Here is a 26,725-nt window from a genome sequence, read left to right as displayed (position 1 = left end):
AGGCTGACTGCACCAGGGTGCTCCAACTGCACCGTGTGGCCCTGGAATACATCAGGACAATACTGTATGACAGCCCAGTAGGGGTGTTTATTCCAAGTTTGTGCTCTGTGTGTGTGTGCTGTGCCAGGATGGCTGTGTGTTTGTGCGCGCGTGTGCTGGAATAGTGCGCCAGGATGGCTCCTGCTGCTCATCATGACATGCTGTGTGTGTGTCAGTAGCTAGATTTTCCTGCAAATGTTCAAAAATCAGCATTTTCTTTTTTTGCATTTTCCCACCAGAGATGTGTTTGCATCAAACAGACTTTTTGCGTATAAAAGGTTGTGATTGATGACGTAGTGCACATAAAGACAACTTGTGTGGTTAAATTCCCATGTACTGAATAAAAAACACAAGTTAAGTGAATATCCATTGCATTTTCAACTCTACTCATGGTTTTGTCACAGAAACTGTTATGTAATATAGCAAATGTGCCCACTCCGGTCTTGGCACGTGTGCTCTAGCCAACAGCTAGCAGAGCGTGTATGCTACCTACATGATAAGATTATTATGGATAAGATCATTTGTATTTGTCAAACCGCAGCCAAGCATCGATCATCATGTCACCAGAATAAGACCCTTGATACACCCTTGCACATTCACCACCCTTTAAAGTTCATCATAACTTATTTCATCTGTAGCCTAATAAACTGCATGCTTTCCCGAGTCATAGTGGGAGGACCACACAACATATCATTGCATCACTCCAAGTTTACTTCCATATGATGGTTATCATATCAATATTTGCGCATAAAGGCGTTTCCACTGCCATTTCTCGCATAATACATTTTACCAACACAAAAATATCCCACCATGTCTCGCATAATACATTTTACCAACACAAAAAGATCCCACGACGTCGAACTAACACATTGTCTGTTGACATTTATACAATTGTACCGGCATTTCCTGTTGCAGCCCAGGCGTGACTTTTTTCATGTGTCAGGAAATTCATCCACATGAAATGGTTGGATGGAAACCTGGTTAGTGTCAGTGTGTGTGTGTCAGTGTCAGCGTGTGCCAGCAGTACCTTGGTGTTCAGCCGCTGTAGATAGGAGCAGATGTACTCGATGCTGGCTCCAAACGGATGGACATGGAGGAATGTAGAGATGATCCCTGAGGAAGGAGAAAGAGATACCTCAATACAGTGTCAATCAAACTGGCAATAGCATTACTCTATACCTATAACTCTATAACCATTATATATAATGATTGATTCACCCATCTTATTATACAGTAGTATAGGCTATTACTTTAGTGTTTGAGTTATAGTTCTAAAGTTATACTATGGTATAATTCCATTCAGTCTGAGTGTTCATTAACCCATTTGTCCAACATGAAAGCCAATGAGAACATGCCATCCAAAGTATCAAACTGTAGACCGTTAACGTATAGCTAATCTATAACTAACTAACAACATTAAGTTTGAGTGTTGATTCATTCACCTATCTGTCCAACATGAAAGCCAGCGAGAACCTCGCATTCAAGAGACCACTCTACTTAACTCATCTTGTCTGACTGAAGTGAAAATGTATCTGTTCTCTTCATGTGTGTCTGTCTTCCCCAAAACACTCCCAGCTCTGTGGAAGACTTGTGTTTTAACCGTCCAGATTAAGAGAAGTGTTTAATGAAGACTTTGATGCTGCTCTCTACATTAAAGCTTCTCTGATCAGAGCAGCATGGGGCTTCACGCCCCCATGCACTCACACACACAAAGGGGTTTCGCTCATCCCAACAATAACATCTGCTATCAGCTAATTGATATGATGATGCACTACTGATAGTCCTAAACCCCTGTGTAATAACATGAGCCCACTGAGGAGCCAGCTCAGAAAACAAACACACCAGGTGAGACACTGGAGGAGAACAACTCTTTGATCAGAAGTGTGTTTTAATGGCTGTGCTTGAACCAATGATATACAGAAAAGCATAACTTAAAATCAGTCTACATACTTTGAATGGGTCCAAAAGCCTCCAAATGTCCAAATCATTAATAGCAAATTAATCAGAACTTTATGTTTAGTTGTAAAGGGACTTGTGGAGAAAGCAGTAGCTGCTCTGTTCCAAAGCCTAGTTATCTAAAGTTCATATTGATGCTAATTGACAATGCTAACTTTGTAGTTGGTGAAGTCCACAGTTTCATTTTCTAACTGAATGTGTAATTATAGCCTAGCCTAGATATTCAGCCACTCTTCAAGAAACATGGAAGTTCAATAGAAAGTTCTTTGTTATTATCAAACTTCAAGTCTTGAAAAAGGCCTAGCATCTGTTCTTTCCTTCCCTATGTCTTTGTTTTGATCAGAGTTTAGTCATCCGTTTTCTCTTCTTTTTAAAGACAATGTTATGCACACAAAATGCATAATTCTGGCTGTTTTTCTGCCTGCTTGAACGCCGAATAGGTCAGATACACATAAAAACATGAAATGACCCCGGAAATCAATAATACATTGCCCAGAGATGCACATATACGATATATAACATTCCTTTAAGTGTTCATCTCATGGGTATTCATTTTGCCATCTAGATAGACAGACAAAGCAGTTAAAGATGAGTTCACTTTTGAGCCAATGTCCTTTTTTCTCTGTGGTGCTCACTTCATCTTCAAACAAGATACAATTTAGAGCGATTCTGACAGAGAGAACACCCAGAATCCTCAGCAGCCATCTACTTCACTGAGCAGCCAAAGTGGGCCGGCATGGAGGGAGGGAGTGCCTCATTGAAAACCTAACCAACTATGCCAAATATATGATCATTCTAGAATAACACCACTATGGGACAGGACAGGTAACTCCCACTACCACACAATAGTGTGAATCCTGCCATCTGGCATAGGCCTAATCGTAACGCCACAATTCCTTTCCCTTGTATCTCAGCAAGACCTTACTTTCGTAAAACCAATTTGATCCAGGACCAACCATTCCCTGTGGAAAGAACCCTCCACTGAAATGGAGAATGTGCCATAAAACTATGCTGATTAGAAAGTAGAGGTGCTGAAGGCCTCAGTAAACCAGCCAATGAAAACATGTGAACCAGCCCAGAGAACTGGGAATAACCAGGGGAGGAAAACCACAAAAAAACTGCTTTGATGATTGAGGATAGTTTCTCTAAAAATAACCAGTTAAATTAACAAAAAGTGTATGAACAAGCAGGGTCTTTTTCCTAGAGTGGATAGCGCTAGGTGAATGTTCTCCTCTGTATGTACAAATGTTGTTAAAAGGTTGTAGTAATGTTGTCTGAACGTACCAACAAGCAGGGCTTCTCCCTCAGAGTTTACCGGACTAAGGTTACAATAATGTTTGGTGAATGTGTCAAGTAGCAGGGCTTCTCTGAGTGTACAGGAATTGGGGGAATCTTCTCCTCTAAAACTAGGTTAATATAACATTATAGTAATGTTGTTAGGTGAACATACCAACTAGCAAGGCTTCTCTCTCAGAGTGAACAGGATTGGAGGGACTCTTCTCCGGGGGCAGACTCTCCTTCTCCTGACTGCAGGACACCACTTCTAACGCTGTTGCCTCCTACAGGAAAGGAGTTGAAAACACTGTTAGACTGGTAGATGACACACAAACACACACTGTGATGAATCTGGCCAGTGCCCCTGTGACAACAATTTTGGACCCCCTTGTGGCCCCCCTAAATGTGGAGTATGAAATCATTTTTACATAACTTATTTTTACTATCGTTCTTTTTTTTTACATCCGTTATTAGACAGCGGCAACGCGGAACACTAATTTAACCCACACATTTTCTAGAGGGACGGCTTTGCGGAACACAACAGTGTGAAGAAGTTGTAAGAAATTCCACACTAATATTATAGTTCAAGCACAAAGAAGGAAATATAGAGGTGAGTAAAATTGTTCATATGTTGTATTTGTATTAAATGCATTACAGAAGTGTAACGTTAGATCAGCTTATCTTAACCTGGCCGTTTGTTACTTTGTGGCAGTATGAAAAATAATAAAATATATGATCAACAAACTCATGGTGCTGAGTGTTTTTACTTAAACCACACTTCGTAAACGCATTGCAACGGAAAATGGTGAGACATAAAGGGTAGTTACCTAGCAAGTCACTTATTTTAAGTAAATGAATTAATAAGCGTGGTCCCCATTGCTTTTGCTCTTTAGTTTTCACCAAAATGAAGAGAAAGAAGGACATCATGTCCTTCTTCCAAAGAAAAGACAAGGCAGACAGCGAGACAGAGCCAGATGGTTCAGGTGTGGAGAGAGCAAGAGAGAGCAGAGAGAGCAGGAAGACTTGTCCATTGGAGAGACTGAGAGTGAAGGCATAGTGAGCAGGAAAGTGAGACAGATGGAGAGGCTGAGGTAGAGGCTGAGTGAGACACCAACAGAGGAGCCTCGTGCGTCCACAAGCAGTGGACCATCAGGTTTGTGATGTTGAATAAATCTGTGGTTACTTGTAAAGCACTGTAATTAGTCAGTTTATATGGTGTATAGAAATGAGTCGGTTTGTGATTGAAATGAATTCTTATTTAACATGCTATTGGGCTTGTGATATAGATATCAGATCGATTTCAGAAGTTGCCTGATGGCAATGGTATATCTAAAATTACCCAAATAGATACTTTTAATTATATATTTTTTTCTTTGGCAGATATCAGCAAATCCCGGGAGGAACCACCGGTGCAGACAATGATGAACATATACCCAAGAACTCTGATGAGGAGCTTCAAGGCGGCTTGGTACCATATCCACCCCTGGCTTGAATATTCAAAAAAATCTGACTCTGTGTTTTGTTACGCCTGCAGTCTCAGAGAATGTATTTGATTCACAATTGGGTTTTAACAACTGGAATAAGGCAACTTACAAAGAGGGGGGATTTGCAATTCATGCAAGGTCTGAGCGGCACAAACAAGCAATGATTACATGGAGCAACTATCAGAAAGCTGTAAGAAGTAATGCAACACTGGTAAATGCCCTAAACAAGGAACACAAAAAACAGGTTCAAGAAAATCGGGACTATAATTAAACAATAGGGGAAGTACTACTAATTACAGCCACACAAAACATTGCACAAAGAGGACACGATGAGTCTACAGGAGTCAGATAATAAAGGGAACTTCATGGCAATCCTAGAAACAATAGCTAAGCATGACACAACTGTGAAAAAAAGGTTGACTTCCATTCATAATGCAAAATAGACAAGCAAAGGGATTCAGAATGAGGTTCTGAGTTGTTTGGCAGACATGGTTCGAACAAAAATGATAGAAGAAGTGAAAGACAGTGAGATCTTTAGCATAATGGCAGACGAAACAAAAGATGTACTATTTCAGAGGAGCTGTCCATGAGAGCTTTCTCCACTTTGAATCGGCTGATCGACTAGATGCAGCAGGGCTTACTGACAAAATCATACACATATTAGAAAGTCATGGTCTTGAATACAAAAACAACCTAGTAGGCCAAGCATATGACGGTGCTTCCGTTATGATTACTGCACCTGTACATAGCCCATCTATAATTTAGCCCAAACAACTACCCCTTCCCCTACTGTATTTATTTATTTTGCTCCTTTGCACCCCATTATTTATATTTCTACTTTGCACTTTCTTCCACTGCAAACGTACCATTCCAGTGATTTACTTGCTTTTGTCACGTCCTGACCAGTATAAGGGTTAATTGTTATTGTAGTTTGGTCAGGACGTGGCAGAGGGTATTTGTTTTATGTGGTTCGGGGTGGTGTTTTATTTAGTGGGGCATTTGATTTGTGTATGCCGGGGTTTTTGGGCACTGTTTTGTATTCATGTATTTCTATGTTTGGTCTGGTGAGTCTGGTTCTATGTGTGGTTAATTGGGGTGGGGACTCTCAATTGAAGGCAGGTGTTGTCTATTTGCCTTTGATTGAGAGTCCTATATATTAAGGGGTGTTTGTAATTTGTGGGAGATTGTTTCTTGTTTAACGTGTGTGAGCCTGACAAGACTGTTGTGTTGATCGTGAGTTGTTTTTGTTTATTATTTTGGTGTTCATTTTTGAGTTAAATAAACGTCAAGATGAGCATCCACATACCTGCTGCATTTTGGTCCTCCAACCGTGACAGCTATATTGTATGTACTTCACCACCATGGCCTTTTTTGCCTTTACCTCCCTTATCTCACCTCATTTGCTCACATTGTATATAGACTTATTGTATATAGACAACCCTTTTCTAACCTGTTTTAGATCATATGCTCAATGAGCTTTTAAGCAATTTAGGTGTATTAAGTATTGAGTCAAGGAGGGCAAATGCCTTGAGTCTAGATGAATTTGCTGGTCTTTTTTTTAAAAAAAACAAAAAAAAAACGGAGTGTACAGTTGATGTGACCTGATACTGAATATGTAATGCAAATGAAAATTATAATGGAAATGCAAATAAATTGTTGAATAATTATGAACATGGTCTTTTGCCTGCTAATGCAGGCCAGAACTGGTATTTCCGCAGCTCACACGCAACACTTAATGCTCTGCCAGGTTGACCATCCGGCTGGACAGTGACCTCAAACACAATCTTTGATGCGAGGAAGCTATATTTCTGAAGCACTTTGGTCGAGATGATTCATCATGCTGGCATCTTCCTGGGGTCCTGCTGCTCTACGGCTGTTTTCTCTAATTACTGAAGTACAAAAGGCTCTGCTTCCCTCATCAGTGGCTCCATCTCCATTGAGCAAAGTGCCAGTCACACCGTTAGGTCCATCAGGCAACGTGCTGCTGGGGTTGAATCAAAGTTGGCTGCCAGAGGATTCAGTATGCATGCGAAGCGCTGACGCAATGACTTCAGGAGGACCTGTGACAACTGTTTTACCACAGTAGTTGAATGCAGCTGTGCCTCAAGGTTGAGGATGCACGGTACCAGATCAGACAGCAACAGTCTATCAGTTTGAAGTCGGTCGGTGTGAATTGCGAACGAATCCAGGAACTTCACAAGCTGCTCTAGCTTGGCCCAGTCACTGGTCAGCAAGTTGATAAAAGTTGGAGAATTTTTTTTTGGAAAACCATTAGATTTTTACCCAAAGATTAGAAGAAAAAAATATAGTTTTAGTAGTTTTAGTGTAATTTCAGTTTACTAAATAGATTTTCCAATTGTTGTTTTTATTTTAGTTTCAGTTTTCGTTGACTATAATAACCTCGACATACAAACAAAGTTAATGCCGTTAATTATTTTATTGATGTCATTAATCGAATCTCCATTTTTCACCGCACAGACCCTTTTTAAGCGTACGTGTTTCCGCATGGACCCTATAACTCAGACACTGCACTCGGTGGCAGCTGCTGTTTTGTAGCGCTGTCTGTCTGAAAAATCCACTTTGCTCACAGGTTTGACTTACTGAAAGTTCAATCAAACACATTCCCAGGCATTTCTTTCGATAACAACAACAAGATCATTTGTACAGAATAGATAGCTAATTATAATAACGTTAGCACACTAGCTAACCAAAATAATATTTACAATGCCATTTGGCTGAATGCCTCTTGATATAATTAACATCCCACAACAATTTTAATCAGAACAGGACATCCATTCCATTTAGCTACTGTTTTTGTTATAGGTCTCAGGTCAACATTTTTTTAGCGCAATTATCCCAATTCTAGTTGTAATAGCTTGTGGACTAGTGCATGTTGAAGTCGCCTAGGCTAGATCTAATAGTTGTATTAGCCTACATTAACTCAGACCGGGCTGACCTGTTGTTATTGTCTTCTGTGGAATTCATAACACTGTAGGGCAAGTTTAAATGCTCTTTGTTCTTTGTAGAGCCAGTTATTTTTTCCTGTAGTCAACCATACAATCTGAAATTGGGAGAACACTCACTTAAAATGCCTTGCTGTCACTTTAACAGTACTTGAGTGTGTGTGTATTTGTGAGTGCGCAAGTGTTAAACTTTAAGAACATTGAGGGACTAGACAGGCCTACTTAAATATTGGAAGCATTTTGTATCTGATACAGATTTTTTTGTGTGTTCGTCCCTTACAATCACAGCATAGTATGACTAACTCAATGCACTGCTTTTTAAACTGAATTTTTTTTCTTTAGGGTCAAATTTGAACAAACTCAAAAATTACTATTAATCACAATTAACTACAGAAAATTGAGATGAATTATTTTAATTGTTTGACAGCACATACATACACACACAATCAGTACCCAGCAGCACCTGAAAACACACCACACACACTCACATCAGACAGATGCAGTGGAAGATCAGAGGGGAGACAAATGCAGGAAGATAATTCAGAGGGAGCCGACAGCAATAGTTCTACCAGAGGGTGGAAACAGAGATAGAGAGAGAAAGCTGAGAGTGTTAGCGATGCTAATGATCAAGCTTTTGTTTACTGTGGGCTTCTGACAGGCTGGCAGAGGGAGGGTCGGGTATGTGTGTTTGTGACTGATGTACAGTGCCTTCAGAAAGTATTCCCCTTGACTTATTCCACATTTTGTGGTGTTACATGAATAAAAATAAAAAAATCCCTCACCCATCTACACACAATACCCGATAACGGAAAAGTAAAAACATGTTTTAAAATGTTTTGCTAATTTATTGAAAATAAATACAGAAATATCAAATTGACATAAATATTCACACCCCTAAGTAAATACTTTGTAGAAGCTTCTTTGGCAGGGATACGTTTAAGAGCTTTGCTGCACACCTGTATTGTAAAATATTTGCCCTTTATTCTTAAAAAAATTCTTCAAGCTCTGTTGATTGTTGATCATTGCTAGACAGCAATCTTCAAGTCTTGCCATAGATTTTCAAGCCAATTTAAGTCAAAACTGTAACTAGGCCACTCAGAAGCAATCAATGGTGTCTCGGTAAGCAAATCCAGTGTAGATTTGACCTTGTGTTTTAGGTTATTGTCCTGCTGAAAGGTGAATTCATCTCCCAGTTTCTGTTGGAAAACAGACTAAAACAAGTTCTTCTATAGGATTTTACCTGTGCTTATAGTTGTATTATGTTTTTATCCTAAAAAACTCCCTAGTCCTTGCTGATGACAAGCATACCCGTAACATGATGCAGCCACAACCATGATTGAAAATATGAAGAGTAGTACTCAGTAGGGATGTGATAAATAAACCATTTTGATTAACTTTTAAACTGACATGAATCGTTTTCTGTTTTTTTTCCATTAAAACACATTTTTTTTATCCAAGTGAATTTACAATGCAGAATAATTGTCCTATTACGCATGTATGACCGCTACGGCCGAGCAATAAAGTTATATCTACAACAACCCTTTACAGTCATAGAACACAGCTACAGTAACATGTCGATAGCGAAAATGTATAACTTTTCAGACAAATAAAAAAATGCCACATCAAGTCTGTACCTTTTCAGACGACAGAATTCTGCTCCGTTGAAAAATGTTCTGTATTTTTTCCCTGACAACAATACACGTCACTGATTGATGTGCTGCTACAGTTTTTTAAGCAGTGTTTTATGGTAGGGTAGCAATGTGTTTTATTTAAACTAAATGTTTTCGTAAGTCACTGTATTTAACAAACTTTAAAGTACTTTTTTAGGAGAGAGTGGTCTGCGCACAGGCAGCAGACAAGCAGGCTGTGCGCAGCAGCTCAATATTATTTGATTGACAATTCTGGTTGCCTAGTGATGGATTTAAATCTCGCTTCAGAAGCCACATTCCTTATAGTCAAGTAAAATGTCTGTTTCGTGTCGGCATTATCATGTTGGCATTTAAAAAAACTGTAGTGTAGCCTACCCTAACAGACAGGCAATCAAACATGCATGGGGCCACATTCCATGATGCCTAAAAAGCGTAATCAATACAGGTTACCGGTAGCCTACTGTATTTTCATGAGGCAAAAACGAAGAGTAGGCAACCCTGTGCACGCAAGACTAGCCCGAAGACATTGGTGCCATGAATAAACTAGGATATTCTACACGCAACAGACCAAAGACTGAACGCACTTGCATCATTAGAGACGCCTGGCAGGCAGGCCAGCACGAGGAAGAGAGAGGCAGAAGAAGGCAGAAGCATGCTCATTTGTTTTGGTAATTTGCATCTTGCAAAGTCTTGTCTTGCATGCCTTATAAATTCCCCAAGTAGCCTAAAATTCGCCTCCTCCTCTGGTTTTATTTTAATTACACAACTTCCCCAGGTCTTTGTAGCCTATCGGCTATAACACAGAAAATAATATGTTTTGTCATAACAGAACTGTGAATTTAATTAAGTGAAAAAAAACACAGAAAAAAAACATTGTTTTTCGGGTAGGGATCTTTCATAACGTTAAGGATCCCAACTTCGTTTCAAAGTTTAAATGCTCAAACCCCTAGTACTCAGTGATATGTTGTGTTGGATTTGCTCCAAACATAACGCTTTGTATTGAGGACAAAAAGTACATTTCTCTGCCACATTTCTTTCCAGTATTACTTTAGTGCATTGTTGCAGACAGGATGCATGTTTTGTAACATTTTATCTGGTTATCATTTAGGTTACTTTTGTGGAGTAACTACAACATTGTTGATCCCTCCTCAGTTCTGTCATATCACAACCATTAAACTCTGTAACTGTTTTAAAAATCCCCATTGGCCTCATGGTCAAATCCCTGAGCGTTTCCCTTCCTCTCCATCAACTGAGTAAGGAAGGACGCCTGCATTTTGTAGTGACTGGGTGTATTGATACACCATCCAAGACTAATTAATAACTTTTCCATGCTCAACGGGATATTCAGCATCTGCTTTTAAATTTTTTTACACCACATCTACCAACCTCCCTGGTCTTTGGTTGTATCTGTACTTGACATTCACTACTCAATTGAGGGACCTTACAGATAATTGTATGTGTGGGGTACAGAGATGGGGTAGTCATTAAAAAAATAATGTTAACTACTATTATTGAAAAACAAAGAATTACTCCGATTAAAAATTACTCAGACAACTTTCAAAATCTCGCTGAAGTTTCTAGCACAAGCATTATTAGCTAGCTGGGAAGGGCTCACCAGGACGACTGACTAAACTGACTGAACCGAATCTGTTCGTCTCCCCTCGACTCTCGCTGCGCGACATATGTCATAAATTTGGACACCATGCGTGTACTCTGGTTTAGCCTAATTAAACTTGCCTGTGCTAAGTTTTTACAGACAAAGCGTAATTAACCAAATTAATGCTTGTGATGCGCACCCATCAAATGATGCAAATGTAAGAACAGCCTGCGTGTACTGGCCTTGAAACAACGATACAGATGTAACCATGTGCCATTTAATGTATTATCTGACCGGTACTAGTGCTCGCAAGTCCAAATTCCATATGCATTTCAGAGGTCACATTTATACGTGAGTGTAAAAATATATAAATAATCTAGATTAGGAAAGGTTTCATGGCACACCTGAGAGTTCCTCAAGGCACACTGTTTGGGAACCACTATGTAATGGGACAGGACCTTGATTTCCTAAACCAGTTGTGTTGGGTGATTTATCCTGCAACAAATAAAGTCCTACTGCATAAGATTGGCCTGTAATGATCTGTCATGTAATAATCTAAGGAGAGGAGAGGAGAAAAGAGGAGAAAGAGGGAGGATAGAAAGGGAAATAGAGTGGAATAGAGAAAAAGAGGAACAGGGAGAGATTTACAGCCCTTTTCTACTTACATTGACTTGATTAGCCCTCTCCTCGCTCGCTCTGTCCTCTTGCAGGGACATCTCCAGCTAGAGTCAATTATGAAAATTAGAAAAGCCGTCACCGTCTAACATGTCAGATTCTTATGTAAATAGACACACACACACACACACACAGAGGGGGAGAGACAAAGGAGGCAGAGAGAGGAGTGAAAATACAGAGGGTGCCGACAGCAATAGTTCTAACAGAGGGAGGAAACAGAGAGAGAGAGGGAGGGAGGAAACGGAGAGAGAGAGGGAGGGAGGAAACAGAGAGAGAGGGAGGAAACAGAGAGAGAGAGGGAGGAAACAGAGAGAGAGAGGGAGAAAACAGAGAGAGAGAGGGAGGAAACAGAGAGAGACAGAGCTGAGAGTCTTAGCGATACTAATGATCAAGCTGTTGGTTACTGTGGGTTTCTGACAGGCTGGCAGAAAGAGGGAGGGATGGAAGGGTGTTTGTGTCCATATGACTGATGTGTTTGTTTGTGTGTGTGGGCGCTGCCCTGTCTGACCCAGTCGTGGTGGGCGAATACTCCTCACTATGCTATTATGTGTGTGTGATTGGACAAGCCCTTGACTTCCTAACCCAGTTGTGTAGGGTTGATTTATCCGGCAACAAATAAAGTCCTTCTGCACTGGATTGGCCTGTAAAGATTTGTCATGTCACTGGAAGAGGAGAGAGAGAGGAGAGGAGAGGAGAAAGAGAGGGAGGATACAGACAGAAAGAGAGAGGGGAATAGAGAAAGAGGGAGAGAGAGGGAAAGAGAAAAAGTAGAGTGAGTGTTACAGCCCTTTTCCACTTACATTGACTTGATTAGCACTCTCCTTGCTCCCGCTGTCATCGTGTAGGGAAATCTCCAGCTAGAGTCAATTATAAAAATGAGAAGAGCCAACACTGTCTAACATGCCAGATTCTTATGTAAGCAGACATGAGTGCACACACACACACACACACACACACACACACACACACACACACACACACACACACACACACACACACACACACACACACACACACACACACACACACACACACACACACACACACACACACACAGAGAGAGACCACAAATCTAGAGAGCAACGCCCTCTGCAAATTGATTTATCTTCCTTCCAATGATTCATCTCTGTACGTACGCATGCTATAATGACCATATTTCCCATGGATCACTGCTTGGGGACACATTTCAGTGTCTAGTGGTAATCTAATCTAAGTAAGGTACACTACATGACCAAAAATATGTGGACACCTGCTCATCGAACATCTATTTCCAAAAATCATGGGCATTAATATGGAGTTGGTCCCCACTATGCTACTATAATAGCCTCCACTCTTCTGGGAAGGCTTTCCACTGATGTTGGGCGATTAGGCCTGGCTCGCAGTCAGCGTTCCAATTCATCCCATAGGTGTTCAATGTGGTTGATATTAGGGCTCTGTGCAGGCCAGTCAAGCTCTTCCACACCGATATCGACAAAACATTTCTGTACAGACCTCGCTTTGTGCATGGTGGCATTGTCATGCTGAAACAAGAAAGGACAGAATCAGCTAGAATGTAATTGTATGCTGTAGCATTAAGAATTCCCTTCACTGGAACTAAAACAGCCCCAGATCATTATTCCTCCTCCACCAAACTTCACATTTGGCACTATGCATTTGGGCAGGTAGCGTCCTCCTGGCATCCGCCAAACTCAGATTTGTCCATCGGACTGCCAGTTGGTGAAATGTGATTCATCCCTCTAGAGAACGCGTTTCCACTGCCCAGAGTCCAATGGCGGCAAGCTTTGCACCATTCCACTACATGATTTCATATGTGTTATTTCATAGTTTTGATGTCTTCACTATTATTCTACAATGTAAAAAATAGTAAAAATAAAGAAAAATCCTTGAATGAGTAGGTGTGTCCAAACTTTTGACTGGTACTGTGAAGGGTAGGAGATGGGTACCGATACCCGGTATTAAACGGGCCCCGGGGCTAAATTACGAAAGACCGTAGTATCGATAAGCTCCAATGTTATCAGTTCTGCTTTCGATACTGGAGAAATTAAGAAAATACTATTTATTGTTGCTACATAAACATTATCTTGCACATTTTATCTCACCAACCGTTTCTAATTTGCAATAAGATTAAAACATTTATCTATGATGCATTTTCGCTATTCCCAATCCAGAATAGAGATCAAAACACAACAATTCAATAATGATAATTCAACACATGAAAACAATATTTTTTTTACTGTCGGGAGATGAGCAAGGCACTCAACCCCAAATATACCCCTCCCTCCAGGAGTTACCTCAGTGACACATTAATTCCTACCTGGTATGGTGTAGAAAAGGCCAATGTGATCACTGAGCTGAAGGACGTGCCAAAGCTGGCCATCACATCAGATGGGTGGACTAGCCTCTGTCAGGACCACTATCTCACTGTTACAGTGCACTACACAAGCTAGGGCAATGTAAAACAGAAGGTCCTCCACAACAGGGCAGTGTACAAATCGCAAACTGGCGAAGTAGTGGCAAAGGAGATCTCAGACATTCTGGAAGAGTTTGAGATAGAGCCAAGCAAGATTGTCAGCTCCTGTTTTCCCAGCCTATCTTTTTCTCGCCCTCCTGGTTTTTGACCCTTTGCCTGTCCTGACCCTGAACACACCCGCCTGACCACTCTGCCTGACCCTGAGCCTGCATGCCGTCCTGTACCTTTGCCTCTGTTGCTGTAATAAACGGTGTTACTTCGACACGGTCTGCAACTGGGTCTTACCTTATGCTGATAGTACGAACTGGCTATGACTGACCCAGCAGATCCGGGCCAGCTGCGCGATGCCATCTCCTCCCAAGGAGCCACCATCGGGAGACACGAGGAACTGCTTCGTGGCCTTATGGAGGGGGTCCAAACGTTGGTTGAATGCCATGACCAGGCATTGGACGGTTTGCTGGAGCAATTCCGCGGGTTGTCTGGGAGACAGCCTACCACGGTGGTAACCCCATAGCCCCTCAGTAACACAGCTGCTAACAGCGCCGTCTCATCGGCCACTCCACCTTCTCGGGAGCCCCGTTTGCCCCCCCCCCAGCCACCTGTCGGGTGTTTCTAGCTCAGTGTGCCCTCATTTTCGAGCTTCAGCCCTCCTCCTTCCCCTCAGGCTATCTTGGAATGATCCATCGCATCACGCTGATGTCCGGGAGGGCTCTCACCTGGGCTACTGCTGTATGGGAATAGCACCCGGCCATATGCGTTAGTCTAGAGGGATTCGTGACAAGAGGTGAAGAAGGTTTTTTATGCCCGTTCTCCGGGGACGTAGCTGCCCGGAGGCTAATCCATCTTCGGCAGGGCTTCTGCAGTGTGGCTGACTATGCGGTGGATTTCCGCACGTTGGCAGCAGAGAGTGCTTGGAACCAGGAAGAACTGTTTGATATGTTCCTGCACGGCGTCTCGGAGGAGGTCAAGGACGAGCTTACTGCTTGGGAGTTACCTACGGATCTCGATTGCCCTCATCGCTTTGACCATCTGAATCGATGGGCGACTACGGGAACAACGGAGAGAGAGGAAATTTGATTTTGCTCGCACGCCCAGGGATCCCACCTTGCCTCCGAGTCAACCCAGAAGCTCCTGACGTTCTCGTTGCCGAGAGGACCCGAGGCTTCCTGACCTGCCCCTTTATTTACGAAAAAAACAAACAAATTAAGAATAGAATTAACATTGCTTAATTTTCTGAAATGTAAAATAAATAAAATAAACTATTATTTACAGCAAAAGAAACAGTGATGTTTTGAACAAATCACTATTATAGACTCTAATGCTGTGATGATGGAAATATAAAATGTCTGTACTCTCTGTCAGGACCGGAGACCAAGGCTATGGCTACCTACATTGGGGACTCCCTAACTGCTGGATTTATCCGTCCCTCTTCCTCTCCCGCTGGCACAGGCTTCTTCTTCGCTGAGAAAAAGGACAAGACCCTGTGCCCGTGCATTGACTACCGGGGAATCAACAACATTACGGTTAAGAACCGTTACCCGCTACCACTCATCTCCTCTGCCTTTGAGCCGCTCCAGGAGGCCACTGTGTTTTCCAAGCTGGATCTACGGAACGCCTACAACCTGGTGCGGATACATTTTACATTTTAGTCATTTAGCAGACGCTCTTATCCAGAGCAACTTACAGTAGTGAATGCATACATTTCATACATTTTTTTCCCGTACTGGTCCCCATGGGAATCAAACCCACAACCCTGGCATTGCAAACACATTGCGAACACCATGCTCTACCAACTGAGCCACACCCTCCCCCACACCCTACGAGAGGGGGACGAGTGGAAGACCACCTTCAACACGGCCAGTGGCCACTACGAGTATCTGGTCATGCCCTTTGGCCTCACCAACACCCTTGCTGTGCCAGGCTCTGGTGAATGATGTTCTCCATGACATATTGAACCAGTTCGTCTTTGTCTAAATTGATGACATTCTCATTTTCTCCCACTCCCCTCAAGAACACATGCTCCATGTCCGGCAGGTCCTTCAACCCCTTCTGGAGAATCAGCTGTTTGTGAAGGTGGAGAAGTGCGAATTCCATCGCTCCACCATCCCCTTTCTGGGTTACATCATCTCTGCTGGGAGTGTCCAGATGGATCCCGGAAGGGTGAGAACAGTGATGGATTGGCCTCAGCCTACGTTCAGGGTGCAGCTGCAATGCTTCCTGAGGTTCGCCAATTTCTATCGCCACTTTATCCGGGGTTACAGCACCCTGGCTTCCCCCCTGTCAGTACTCACCTCGCCCAAGGTTCCGTTCACGTGGTCCCAGTCTGCTGACTGCGCATTCCGGGACCTCAAACATTGCTTCACCACAGCTCCCATCCTGGTTCATTCGGACCCATCTCATCAGTTGGTGGAGGCCGATGCTTCGGACGTCGGAGTGGGCGATGTCCTGTCCCAGCGTTCTGCCCTTGACCTCAAGCTACATCCCTGCACCTTCTTCTCCCATCACCTCAACGCCACGGAAAGGAACTACGATGCGGGGAATCGGGGGCTTCTCGCGGTGAAAATGGCGTTGGAGGAATGGAGGCACTGGCTGGAGGGGGCGCAACATCCGTTCATCGTGTGGACTGACCACAAGAACATGGAGAATCTCCGCACCGCCAAGCGCCTCAACTCCAGGCAAGCCAGATGGGCCCTGCTGTTCACACGGTTCAACTCCCTCTCATACTGGCTGAGATCCAAGAATGTCAAGCCGGATGCACTGTTTTGCCACTATAGCCCCCAGACTAATACCCCGGAACCCGAGACCATCCTTCCCACCTCATGCCTGGCGACGGCACTCAGCTGGGGAATAGGGAAGCAGGTCCATGAGGCGCAACGTTCCCAGCAGAGCGGACGGTGTCAGCAACAAACATCTGGTTATCAGGGGGCCCTAATAACCGGATGTTTGTTCCCGACACCGTCCGCTCTGCTGTCCTGGAGTGGGCCCACTCCTCCAGGCTGGCCTGCCACCCGGGCGCCCGTCAGACCCTGGCCTTTGTGTGATACCGTGGTCCCGGACGTGTCCGCATTCGTCGCCACTTGCACAGTTTGTGCACAGATCAAGACTCCTCGGCAAGCTCTGGCTGTTCTCCTCCAACCTCTGCCTGTCCCCCACAGTCCCTGGACTTTGTCATAGGTCTTCCCCCATCTGATGGCAACACCGCCATTCTGATCATGGTGGATCGGTTCTCCAAAGCTGCCCACTTCATTCCTCTCCCCAAACTACCCTCTGCCAAAGAGACGGCCCAGCCCATGGTGCAGCACGTATTCTGGATCCATAGACTGCCCGTGGATATGGTCTCTGACCAGGGTCCTCAGTTCTCGCCCCAGTTCAGCAAGGTGTTCTGCACCCTCATTGGGTCGTCGGCCAGCCTGTCCTCCGAGTTCCACCCCCAGTCCAACTGCCAGTCGGAACGAGCCAACCAGGACCTCGAGACCACCCTGTGCTGCCTGGTCTCCGCCAACCCCACCACCTACAGCCAGCATCTTGTGTGGGTCGAATATGCCCGCAACACCCTTCTCTGCTCTGCCACAGGCCTATCTCCCTTTGAGTGTTACCTGGGGTATCAGCCCCCACTCGTCCCTGAGCAGGAAGAGGTTGGCATACCTTCTGCCCTGATGTTTGTCTGCCGCTGTCGCCGTACCTGGAGGAGATCCCGGTCGGCCCTCCTCAAGACCACCTCCAGGTATCAACGACAAGCGGATCGCCATCAGACCCGGGATCTGCCCCTCCGAGTGGAGTCTCGCAAACTGTCCCAATGGTTTATTGACCCTTTCCCCATCTCCAAGGTCATTAGCCCCTCTGCTGTTCGTCTTCTGTTGCCCCATACCCTTCGTATACACACCACCTTTCATGTGTCCCGTATCAATCCCGTGTCTCACAGTCCTTTGTCTTCCATTTCCAGGCCCACCCCTTCTCCTTGTGTTGTCGATGGACTTCCGGCGTACATGGTGAGACACCTCCTGAGGGTTCGACCACGGGGAAGGGGTTTCCAGTACCTGGTTGGCTGGGAGGGTTATGGCCCGGAGGAGAGGTGCTGGGTCCCCGCTAGAGACATCCTTGACCCAGCCCTCATCGCCGACTTCCACCGACAGCACCCTGGTCAACCAGGTATGTGCCCAGGTAGGACGCCAGGTGGCGATCCTAGAGAGGGGGGTACTGTCACGGCCTGATCTGTTTTACCTGTCCTTGTGATTAACTCCACCCCCCTCAAGGTGTCACCCATCTTCCCCATTATCCCCTGTGTATTTATACCTGTGTTCTCTGTTTGTCTGTGCCAGTTTGTATTGTTTGTCAAGCTTACCAGCGTTTGTCCTGTCAAATCTTGTTTTTCCCAGACACTTTTTCTAGCCCTCTTGATTTTTGACCCTTGCCTGTCCTGACCCTTAACCTGCCCGCCTGACCACTCTGCCTGCTCCTGACCCTGAGCCTGTCTGCCGTCCTGTACCTTTGACCCTATCTAGAATTCTGATCTCTCCCTGACCTGACCCTGAGCCTGCCTGCCGTCCTGTACCTTTGTCTCTGTTGCTGTAATAAACATTGTTACTTTGACACGGTCTGCATCTGGGTTTTACCTTATCCTGATAGTTTGAAGGTTTTTACGGGGTGATCGTCTCTACTCGCTTCGGCCATGCAGTGCGCCTCGCAAAATTGACTGCTGTCCTCGTTCTGAAATTATAAACTTTACCCTGTATATCTAAAAAAATACCTCAAAGAAAAATTACCAAAATTATTGCTGATGGTGAACCTGAACAATCAAAATACAATCTATTGTAAGTCCCATTCCACAGATATAGGCAGATGAGAGTAGTGTCTCCGCTAGCTTACAGCGCATAGATAACAATAACCTAGCAAACAACATAGATTATTAGTTCAATGACAAAGCCTAATATCACGCAAGCCAAATTATTATTTAAATGCTATAGGTGCTGCGTAGATGTGCAAGATCAGGAACAGGGCGCCTAACTTGCGATTGTCAGCACACAAAGCTGGGCACAGTGCACAGTTTGACTAGGCTGATGATAGTGTCTGGGGTTGTTCGGCATGCAAATTGACTTACAGTTGTGGCCAAAAGTTTTGAGAATGACACAAATATTAATTTCCACGAAGTTTGCTGCTTCAGTGTCTTTAGATATTTTTGTCAGATGTTACTATGGAATACTGAAGTATAATTACAAGCATTTCAGTGTGTGTCAAAGGCTTTTATTGACAATTACATGAAGTTGACGCAGAGTACATTTTTGCAGTGTTGACCCTTCTTTTTCAAGACCTCTGCAATCCGCCCTGGCATGCTGTTAATTAACTTCTGGGCTACATCCTGACTGATGGCAGCCCATTCTTGCATAATCAATGCTTGGAGTTTGTCAGAATTTGTGGGTTTTTGTTTGTCCACAAGTTCTCAATGGGATTAAGGTCTGGTGAGTTTCCTGGACATGGACCCAAAATATCGATGTTTTGTTCCCTGAGCCACTTAGTTATCACTTTTGCCTTATGGCAAGGTGCTCCATCATGCTGGAAAAGGCATTGTTCATCACCAAACTGTTCCTGGATGGTTTGGAGAAGTTGCTCTCGGAGGATGTGTTGGTACCATTCTTTATTCATGGCTGTGTTCTTAGGAAAAATTGTGAGTGAGCCCACTCCCTTGGCTGAGAAGCAACCCCACACATGAATGGTCTCAGAATGCTTTACTGTTGGCATGACACAGGACTGATGGTAGCACTCACCTTGTCTTCTCCGGACAAGCTTTTTTCCGGATGCCCCAAACAATCGGAAAGGGGATTCATCAGAGAAAATGACTTTACCTCAGTCCTCAGCAGTCCAATCCCTGTACCTTTTGCAGAATATGAGTCTGTCCTTGATGTTTTTCCTGGAGAAAAGTGTCTTCTTTGCTGCCCTTCTTGACACCAGGCCATCCTCCAAAAGTCTTCGCCTCACTGTGCGTGCAGATGCACTCAACACCTGCCTGCTGCCATTCCTGAGCAAGCTCTGTACTGGTGGTGCCCTGATCCTGCACGTGAATCAACTTTAGGAGACAGTCCTGGCGCTTGCTGGACTTTCTTGGGCGCCCTGAAGCCTTCTTCACAACAATTGAACCACTCTCCTTGAAGTTCTTGATGATCCAATAAATGGTTGATTTAGGTGCAGTCTTACTGGCAGCAATATCCTTGCCTGTGAAGCCCTTTTTGTGCAAAGCAAGGATGACGGCACGTGTTTCCTTGCAGGTTACATTTTTACATTTTAGTCATTTAGCAGACACTCTTATCCAGAGCGACTTACAGTAGTGAAAGCATACATTTCATACATTTTTTCCCCCCATGGTTGTCAGAGGAAGAACAATGATTCCATGCACCACTCTCCTTTTGAAGCTTCCAGTCTGTTATTCGAACTCAATCAGCATGACAGAGTGATTTCCAGCCTTGTCCTCGTCAACACTCACACCTGTGTTAACGCGAGAATCACTGACATGATGTCAGCTGGTCCTTTTGTGGCAGGGCTGAAATGCAGTGGAAATGTTTTTTGGGGATTCAGTTCATTTGCATGGCAAAGAGGGACTTTGCAATTAATTGCAATTCATCTGATCACTCTTCATAACATTCTTGAGAATATGCAAATTGTCATCATACAAACTGAGGCAGCAGACTTTGTGAGAATTAATATTTGTGTCATTCTCAAAACTTTTGGCCACGACTAAGAGATCAATGACTGTCACCACAGTTAAATGCAGTTCGACACTCAAGGACAGGACACATCAGTTGTCACAAAAGATTGGGTATTTTTGAAAGGTAGAAAGTATAATACGAGAATTTTTATCTGGAAACACTGGACAGTTACTTTAACAAATGTAACATGCAGTCTAACCGATGCGTTTTATATTTGGATCGGTTTGGGGTTCGCAGACCGACGCATTTGTATTTTTAAAGTTTGAATCAGGGACCGATGCCTGCCTGTGAATGGTTACATCCCTACTATCTTGATAAAGTATATGGCTTGTATGAAGATGTTTTAGTCTGCGTGTTGGCACAGTGCCATAAACATTGGTGAATGTAAAATGGGGTTTCAGTTTACACAGGCTGGTTTAGTGTAAAGAAGTTAGGTAGCTAGGATTAGTTGGAGTTGTGTTGCTGTGCTTTAAAAGCAGTGGTGATACATGGCTAATGTTAAAGTAACTGTCCAGTGTTTCCATATTTCTATGAAAAATGACCTATATTTACTTACAATATGAGTGAAATGGTTTTCCTTCCAAAAAAGGGTAATTAAGTATGTTAAAAAGCAGCTTTCTGTGTTGTAATGGTGTGGGCATGTACCGGACATTACAAATATGCACGCAAGTACACAGCTGATTGGCCAGCTCATCCTCCTCTAGACCGCTGATTGGCCAGATCATTCTCCTCAGGAGTATGACATCATACTCTGAGGAAATAGCAAGCTTTTTTGAAACGGTCTGTTTGGGATACAAATTTGAGGTGGGGTTTTAAGTGTTTTTTCCCTCTAATCAATGCTTTGGCTACAAATATGAATATAGGACGATTCAACAACCTTATCTGGATATGAGTTAACAGAATAGGAACTTTTAAAAGTTAGATTGTCACTGGACAGTTACTTTATGATGATAAAGTGGTGGTGAAACTAGTAGTTAGTTTGAATAGGCCAGTTTGATGTAAAGAGGATTGACCCATCTCTCTCTATATATGGCATACTTAAGCAATAAGGCGTGAGGGGATGTGGTATATTGGCCAATATACCATGTCTAAGTGCTGTTCTACGGCAAGTCCCGAAGCAGAGTGCATGGATACAGACATTAGCCGTGGTGTATTGGCCATATACCACAAACCCCAGAAGTGCCTTATTGCTATTATAAACTGGTTACCAACATAAATAGAGCTGTATTTTTGTGTCATACTCGTGGTATATTGTCTGATATACAGTTCACATGACTGAAATACAGTTTTAGCCAATCAGCATCCAGGACCCAAATTACACGGTTTATAACAATAAATGACCTGTCCCTCTTCTTTCTATGCATTCTAAATGACCCGTCTCTCTCTCTCTACTGTCTATGGCATTCTATTTCACCCTCTCACTATGGGATTCCAAATTAACTATTTGAAATCAATGTCTAGTGGGGACACTAGAATACATGTAATTGCATTTCTTCAATATCCTAGTGTCAGCTGATCTACCCCCTAAATATATATATATTTTTAGGGGTAGATCAGCTGACACTGGGATATTGAAGAAATGCAATACCATTTGGAATGAAACTAAATACACTGTAATTCAAGTCTAACATAGCCTGGGTTCCAAGCTGACAAATTATTTCTGAAATATTTATCATGTATTGAAACTCATTTTGAACTAATTTCATTATAATTACAGCACAAATCCGATATTGTAATTCCGTTTCAAACCCCAGGAGTTTTTCTAACAAACCAAACTGTAAAGCTGTAAAGTGTGCATGTGTTGTGTGTGTGTGTTACTGACCTGTGGTGTGTGTGTTGTCAGTGTTTTCAGGCCCTGCAGTCCTTCCTTGAGGCTCTTTACTTGGCTCTCCAGCTGCTGTTTGTCCTCCACAGTCTTCTCCATCTCTGCCTCCCGCTGTTTCATTTCTTCACACATTTTCAGCAATTGCTGAAAACAGAGAGGAGATACAGTTAGCCACAGATAATATTTAACCCTTAATTATCTGTTACAGAGGCGGCACAGCTAGCCACAGATGCTAACTAAGGGTCTGCTACAGAGAGAAGGCACAGTTAGCTACAGATGCTAACTAATCTTTAAAGACACAAATGTTAACTAACCCTTAAGACAGAGGAGGCACAGTTAGCCACAGATGCCTGCTTACAGAGTGTGCTCCTAATCTCAGCTCGTTACCTGTATAAAAGACACCTGGGAGCCAGAAATGTTTCTGATTGAGAGGGGGTCAAATACTTATTTCCCTCATTAAAATGCAAATCAATTTCTAACATTTTTGACATGCGTTTTTCTGGATTTTTTTGTTGTTAGTCTGTCTCTCACTGTTCAAATAAACCTAGCATTAAAATGATAGACTGATCATTTTTTTGTCAGTGGGCAAACGTACAAAATCAGCAGGGGATCAAATACTTTTTTTCCCTCACTGTAGTTATTAACCCTTCATGCATCAGCTACAGAGAGGAAACCAAGTTAGCTCTTATGCTTCAGGATTTGCTATCGAGTAGTAACTTTTAGCTCATAGCTTATCTATCTAGTCTCTCTGGTGCTGCAAGTTAGAACCACGTAGGAGCTGAAAAGTCCTTTCTCCTTATCCATTTCAGCTTATCCATCACAGTCTCAGTTGGCTTTAGGCTGAAATACGCAAGTATAAGATGACTCACAAGTGGAAGAAATTCACAGAACCTGGGCACACTCAAATCACCTGCTGATAATATTTTATGGTAATTTGCCTGAGCCTGCATGATAACGCAATTTAGCATGGAGCAATAAGAAGCATCCAATTGGTCTCTTCCTCCTCATTTTAATCCATTCACTTAATATTTTCATGGAAATGTTCAAACTTGCGTGTTAGAAATGTAATTACCATCTGTCTATTCAAATGAGCAGGAGGACGACACATTATTTATGCTCAAAACCAACATAAAAAAAAAATATTTCTATTAACTATGACCGTTGACAACTTGAAGATATTTGATGACCCAGCAGGTGATGGGAGCAACAGTTTTCCTGCCTCAGAGGGTTGTTTATCTTACCGATAGTATGATGGTTGTTTTCTCTGAGAGGGAGATTTTAATAGAAAACCCTTCAAGCTGGTTGGCATTGGTTTCTGTAGAGCGTCTAGGACAGCAGAGTGATCAGATTCTAGAATGACTCTCTCCCTCTGAAGTCTTTCTATTGTTCTTTCTTTTTCTCTATCTATCCATCTTACTCTGAGTGCATCCCTCTGCCGTTCTTGTTTTCAGCTTGCATCTCTCCCTACCACTCTCTCATCTCTTTATTAGTGTTGTGTGTATGTGTGCATGAGCCTGTGTGTGTGTGTGTGATTGAGAGGGCAGTTCTCTATCCACCTCCATTAAAAGTGACTTTTCATCAAAACCACTTGTGTGGCGGATGAATCAGAATTAGTTGGGTAACATAGATAATTAAGATGTTTTATTTGCATAATATGCTTACGTGATATACTTGTCATTAGAATGTATCCATTTGGATAATGAATGTTGGCAGTTGCACTTTTCCCTTAGCTGGGGCTCAGTCACTTGGGGCTCAGAGAGGGGAGAGGTCAGGCTTGTCTTTCACATATCCCTGGTGCTATGCAGAATATCAGGAAGGGAGGAGGACAGAATGGAACATTGTCTACATATGTGTGTGTGTCTTACTGAGGATGGGCCTCTATGACATAGCACTGACAGAGGAGATTTACAATGTCTTTGGGTAATAAAGCCTAAAGAGCATTCCAGATAACATGGAGCTAATGGTTCTGTTCTATACCGTACCAGGGAGAGACGGTTCCAGTTTGGAGTAGGAGGACCAGACACTGGTCTGTACAATGAAAACTGTTGACACAGCAGTTGCTGTCTGCTATGTTTTATAGATATCTTTCATACAAAACTTAACCTTGTGACCCATTCTATGTATCTGTCGTTCGTCATGTATGTTGAGAGGGGTGTATCTTGGCTATAAAAGATCTTTGTACTTTTGTGTAGACACTTTTCAATGGTTCATTAGAGATAGCGCATCATTGAAAGTCAAAGGCTTTTGCAAAGCTCTTATTATTAAAGATGAAGTTTAAGTATAACTCTGACTGGTGTGTGAAGTTTGTAACTCTCCTCATTTGGTAATGCAGAAATTAGCCACCACACTTGTCACCCCAGAAAGCAAAACCAACGGATTATGAGTCTTACCAGCTAAAATCTGCAGGACTTATATCTGTATAAAAAGTCCTGTGGAATTGCTTGAAATAAATCCAAAGTAGGACCTGCTGCAAAACGTTAAGCTATAGTGTGTGTGGTAGAAGTATACCTTCTGCATGCCCTGTAGTGCCTGTTGTAGAAAGGTTAGTTGTTGCTGCCTGCAGGCGTCCTCTTCACTGTGTTGTGGAGGTGTGTGTTCTTGGTTCTTGCCCTGCTCCTGCTTCAGCAGCTCCACCTCATTTCTGTAGGCATCCAGCTGACAGCGCAGAGAGTCATTCTCCTCCTTTAGAGCCTCCGCCTGGGACACAGGGCCTACAAACACACATACACAAGAGACATAGAACATCACAACTGCTGTATCATAACATTATACTGTATAAACAGCCTTCAAATGTCTATTGATGATCTGAGGACATACTGCAACTCTACTGGAGATGCTTTGAAATCCTAACTTGTCCTATAATGAACAGACAGGAGAGACAGTGTGATGAGAAATACTCATGAATTCCTAATCTGTCCTATAATGAACAGACAGGAGAGACAGTGTGATGAGAACTACTCATGAAATCCTTACCTGTCCTATATTGAACAGACAGGAGAGACAGTGTGATGAGAAATACTCATGAAATCCTAATCTGTCCTATAATGAACAGACAGGAGAGACAGTGTGATGAGAAATACTCATGAAATCCTAATCTGTCCTATATTGAACAGACAGGAAAGACAATGTGATGAGAACTACTCATGAAATCCTAACCTGTCCTATTGAACAGACAGGATGAGACAGTGATGAGAACTACTCAGCCCCTGTTCCTTTGGGCTTTGATAGGAGAGTCCTGATTCTCCAATGCTGTCTGAGGGGATATGTGTGATGTAATGAGAGGGTGTGTTTGTGTAGCTGAGCTGGAGAGATAAGACCTGAGAGTGATCGTGTAAGAGAGGCCTAGCATAGTGTGTGTGTGTTAAAATGAGCATAGAGACTCATGCTGGCTTTTTTTAATCAGGCAAAGGTGTGTGTGTGTGTGTGTGTGTGTGTGTGTGTATGCGTGCCAGCCAGCCAGCAGGGAGGTTTAGGGTGAGGTGTGTATTAATCAGGGAGCCTAATCAAGTTGCTGTCCGGGGTAGCCAACCGATTCCCCCTCCACAACGTGACAGGCTTTAGCATCGACTCCAGCAGCTCAGCACAGGGCTGCTGACAGGAGAGAAGCACCAACACATTCCCACTCTATACTGCATGAATGTAGAAGCACCAACCCATTCACACTCTGCACTGTGTATCAATAGGACACTTAACCATTAGTATCGATTAGCTTTTAAAGAAACAGACTGGGTGGGCTCCCCCTGTGTTCCTGGGTTACAAGGATCCCTAGCAGGTGTGAGCTAATGCTGTAAATATAAAGGGGTTTCACAACACCTGTACCCCCAGCACATCCTGTGCCCTTCTCCACAGCGTTCCCATCCAACATTGTGACAGCCTCCTGACAACGATTGTTTTGTGTTTTCTAATAAGCAAGGTCGCACATGAAAAGAGGTGGGAATCTGAACCTGGTAGGCTGATGATAACGTTTGCATATATCTGCATTTTAACAAGGGAGGCTGTCATATTGGCAACTGGCAGAGATCACAACGATTAACAAGTAGAAACTAAAAGACATGAAGGGGTGGGGGGCAACCAGAGGGTTTCTGGCACCAATA

General features: G+C 43.2%; 1 protein-coding gene across 3 annotated transcripts in view; it reads right to left on the bottom strand.

Annotated features, from left to right (window-relative positions):
- LOC115205046 (ecto-NOX disulfide-thiol exchanger 2) overlaps positions 1 to 26,725 on the bottom strand; it is a 250,544-nt gene that overhangs the window by 2,826 nt on the left and 220,993 nt on the right. For 2 of the 3 annotated variants that reach the window (XM_029770607.1, XM_029770609.1), the window contains 6 exons: positions 25,140 to 25,342; positions 22,629 to 22,775; positions 12,439 to 12,495; positions 11,629 to 11,685; positions 3,446 to 3,554; positions 1,067 to 1,152 (listed from right to left, as the gene is read on the bottom strand). In XM_029770607.1, coding sequence (XP_029626467.1) covers positions 1,067 to 1,152; positions 3,446 to 3,554; positions 11,629 to 11,685; positions 12,439 to 12,495; positions 22,629 to 22,775; positions 25,140 to 25,342 — 659 coding nt within the window. The remainder of the gene's footprint in view (positions 1 to 1,066; positions 1,153 to 3,445; positions 3,555 to 11,628; positions 11,686 to 12,438; positions 12,496 to 22,628; positions 22,776 to 25,139; positions 25,343 to 26,725) is intronic. The other variant, XM_029770608.1, reaches the window with a different exon arrangement.

The sequence above is a fragment of the Salmo trutta genome, chromosome 13 (genome assembly GCF_901001165.1).
Source record: "Salmo trutta chromosome 13, fSalTru1.1, whole genome shotgun sequence".
Taxonomy (NCBI): domain Eukaryota; kingdom Metazoa; phylum Chordata; class Actinopteri; order Salmoniformes; family Salmonidae; genus Salmo; species Salmo trutta.
This window is presented reverse-complemented; position numbering and strand designations above follow the sequence as displayed.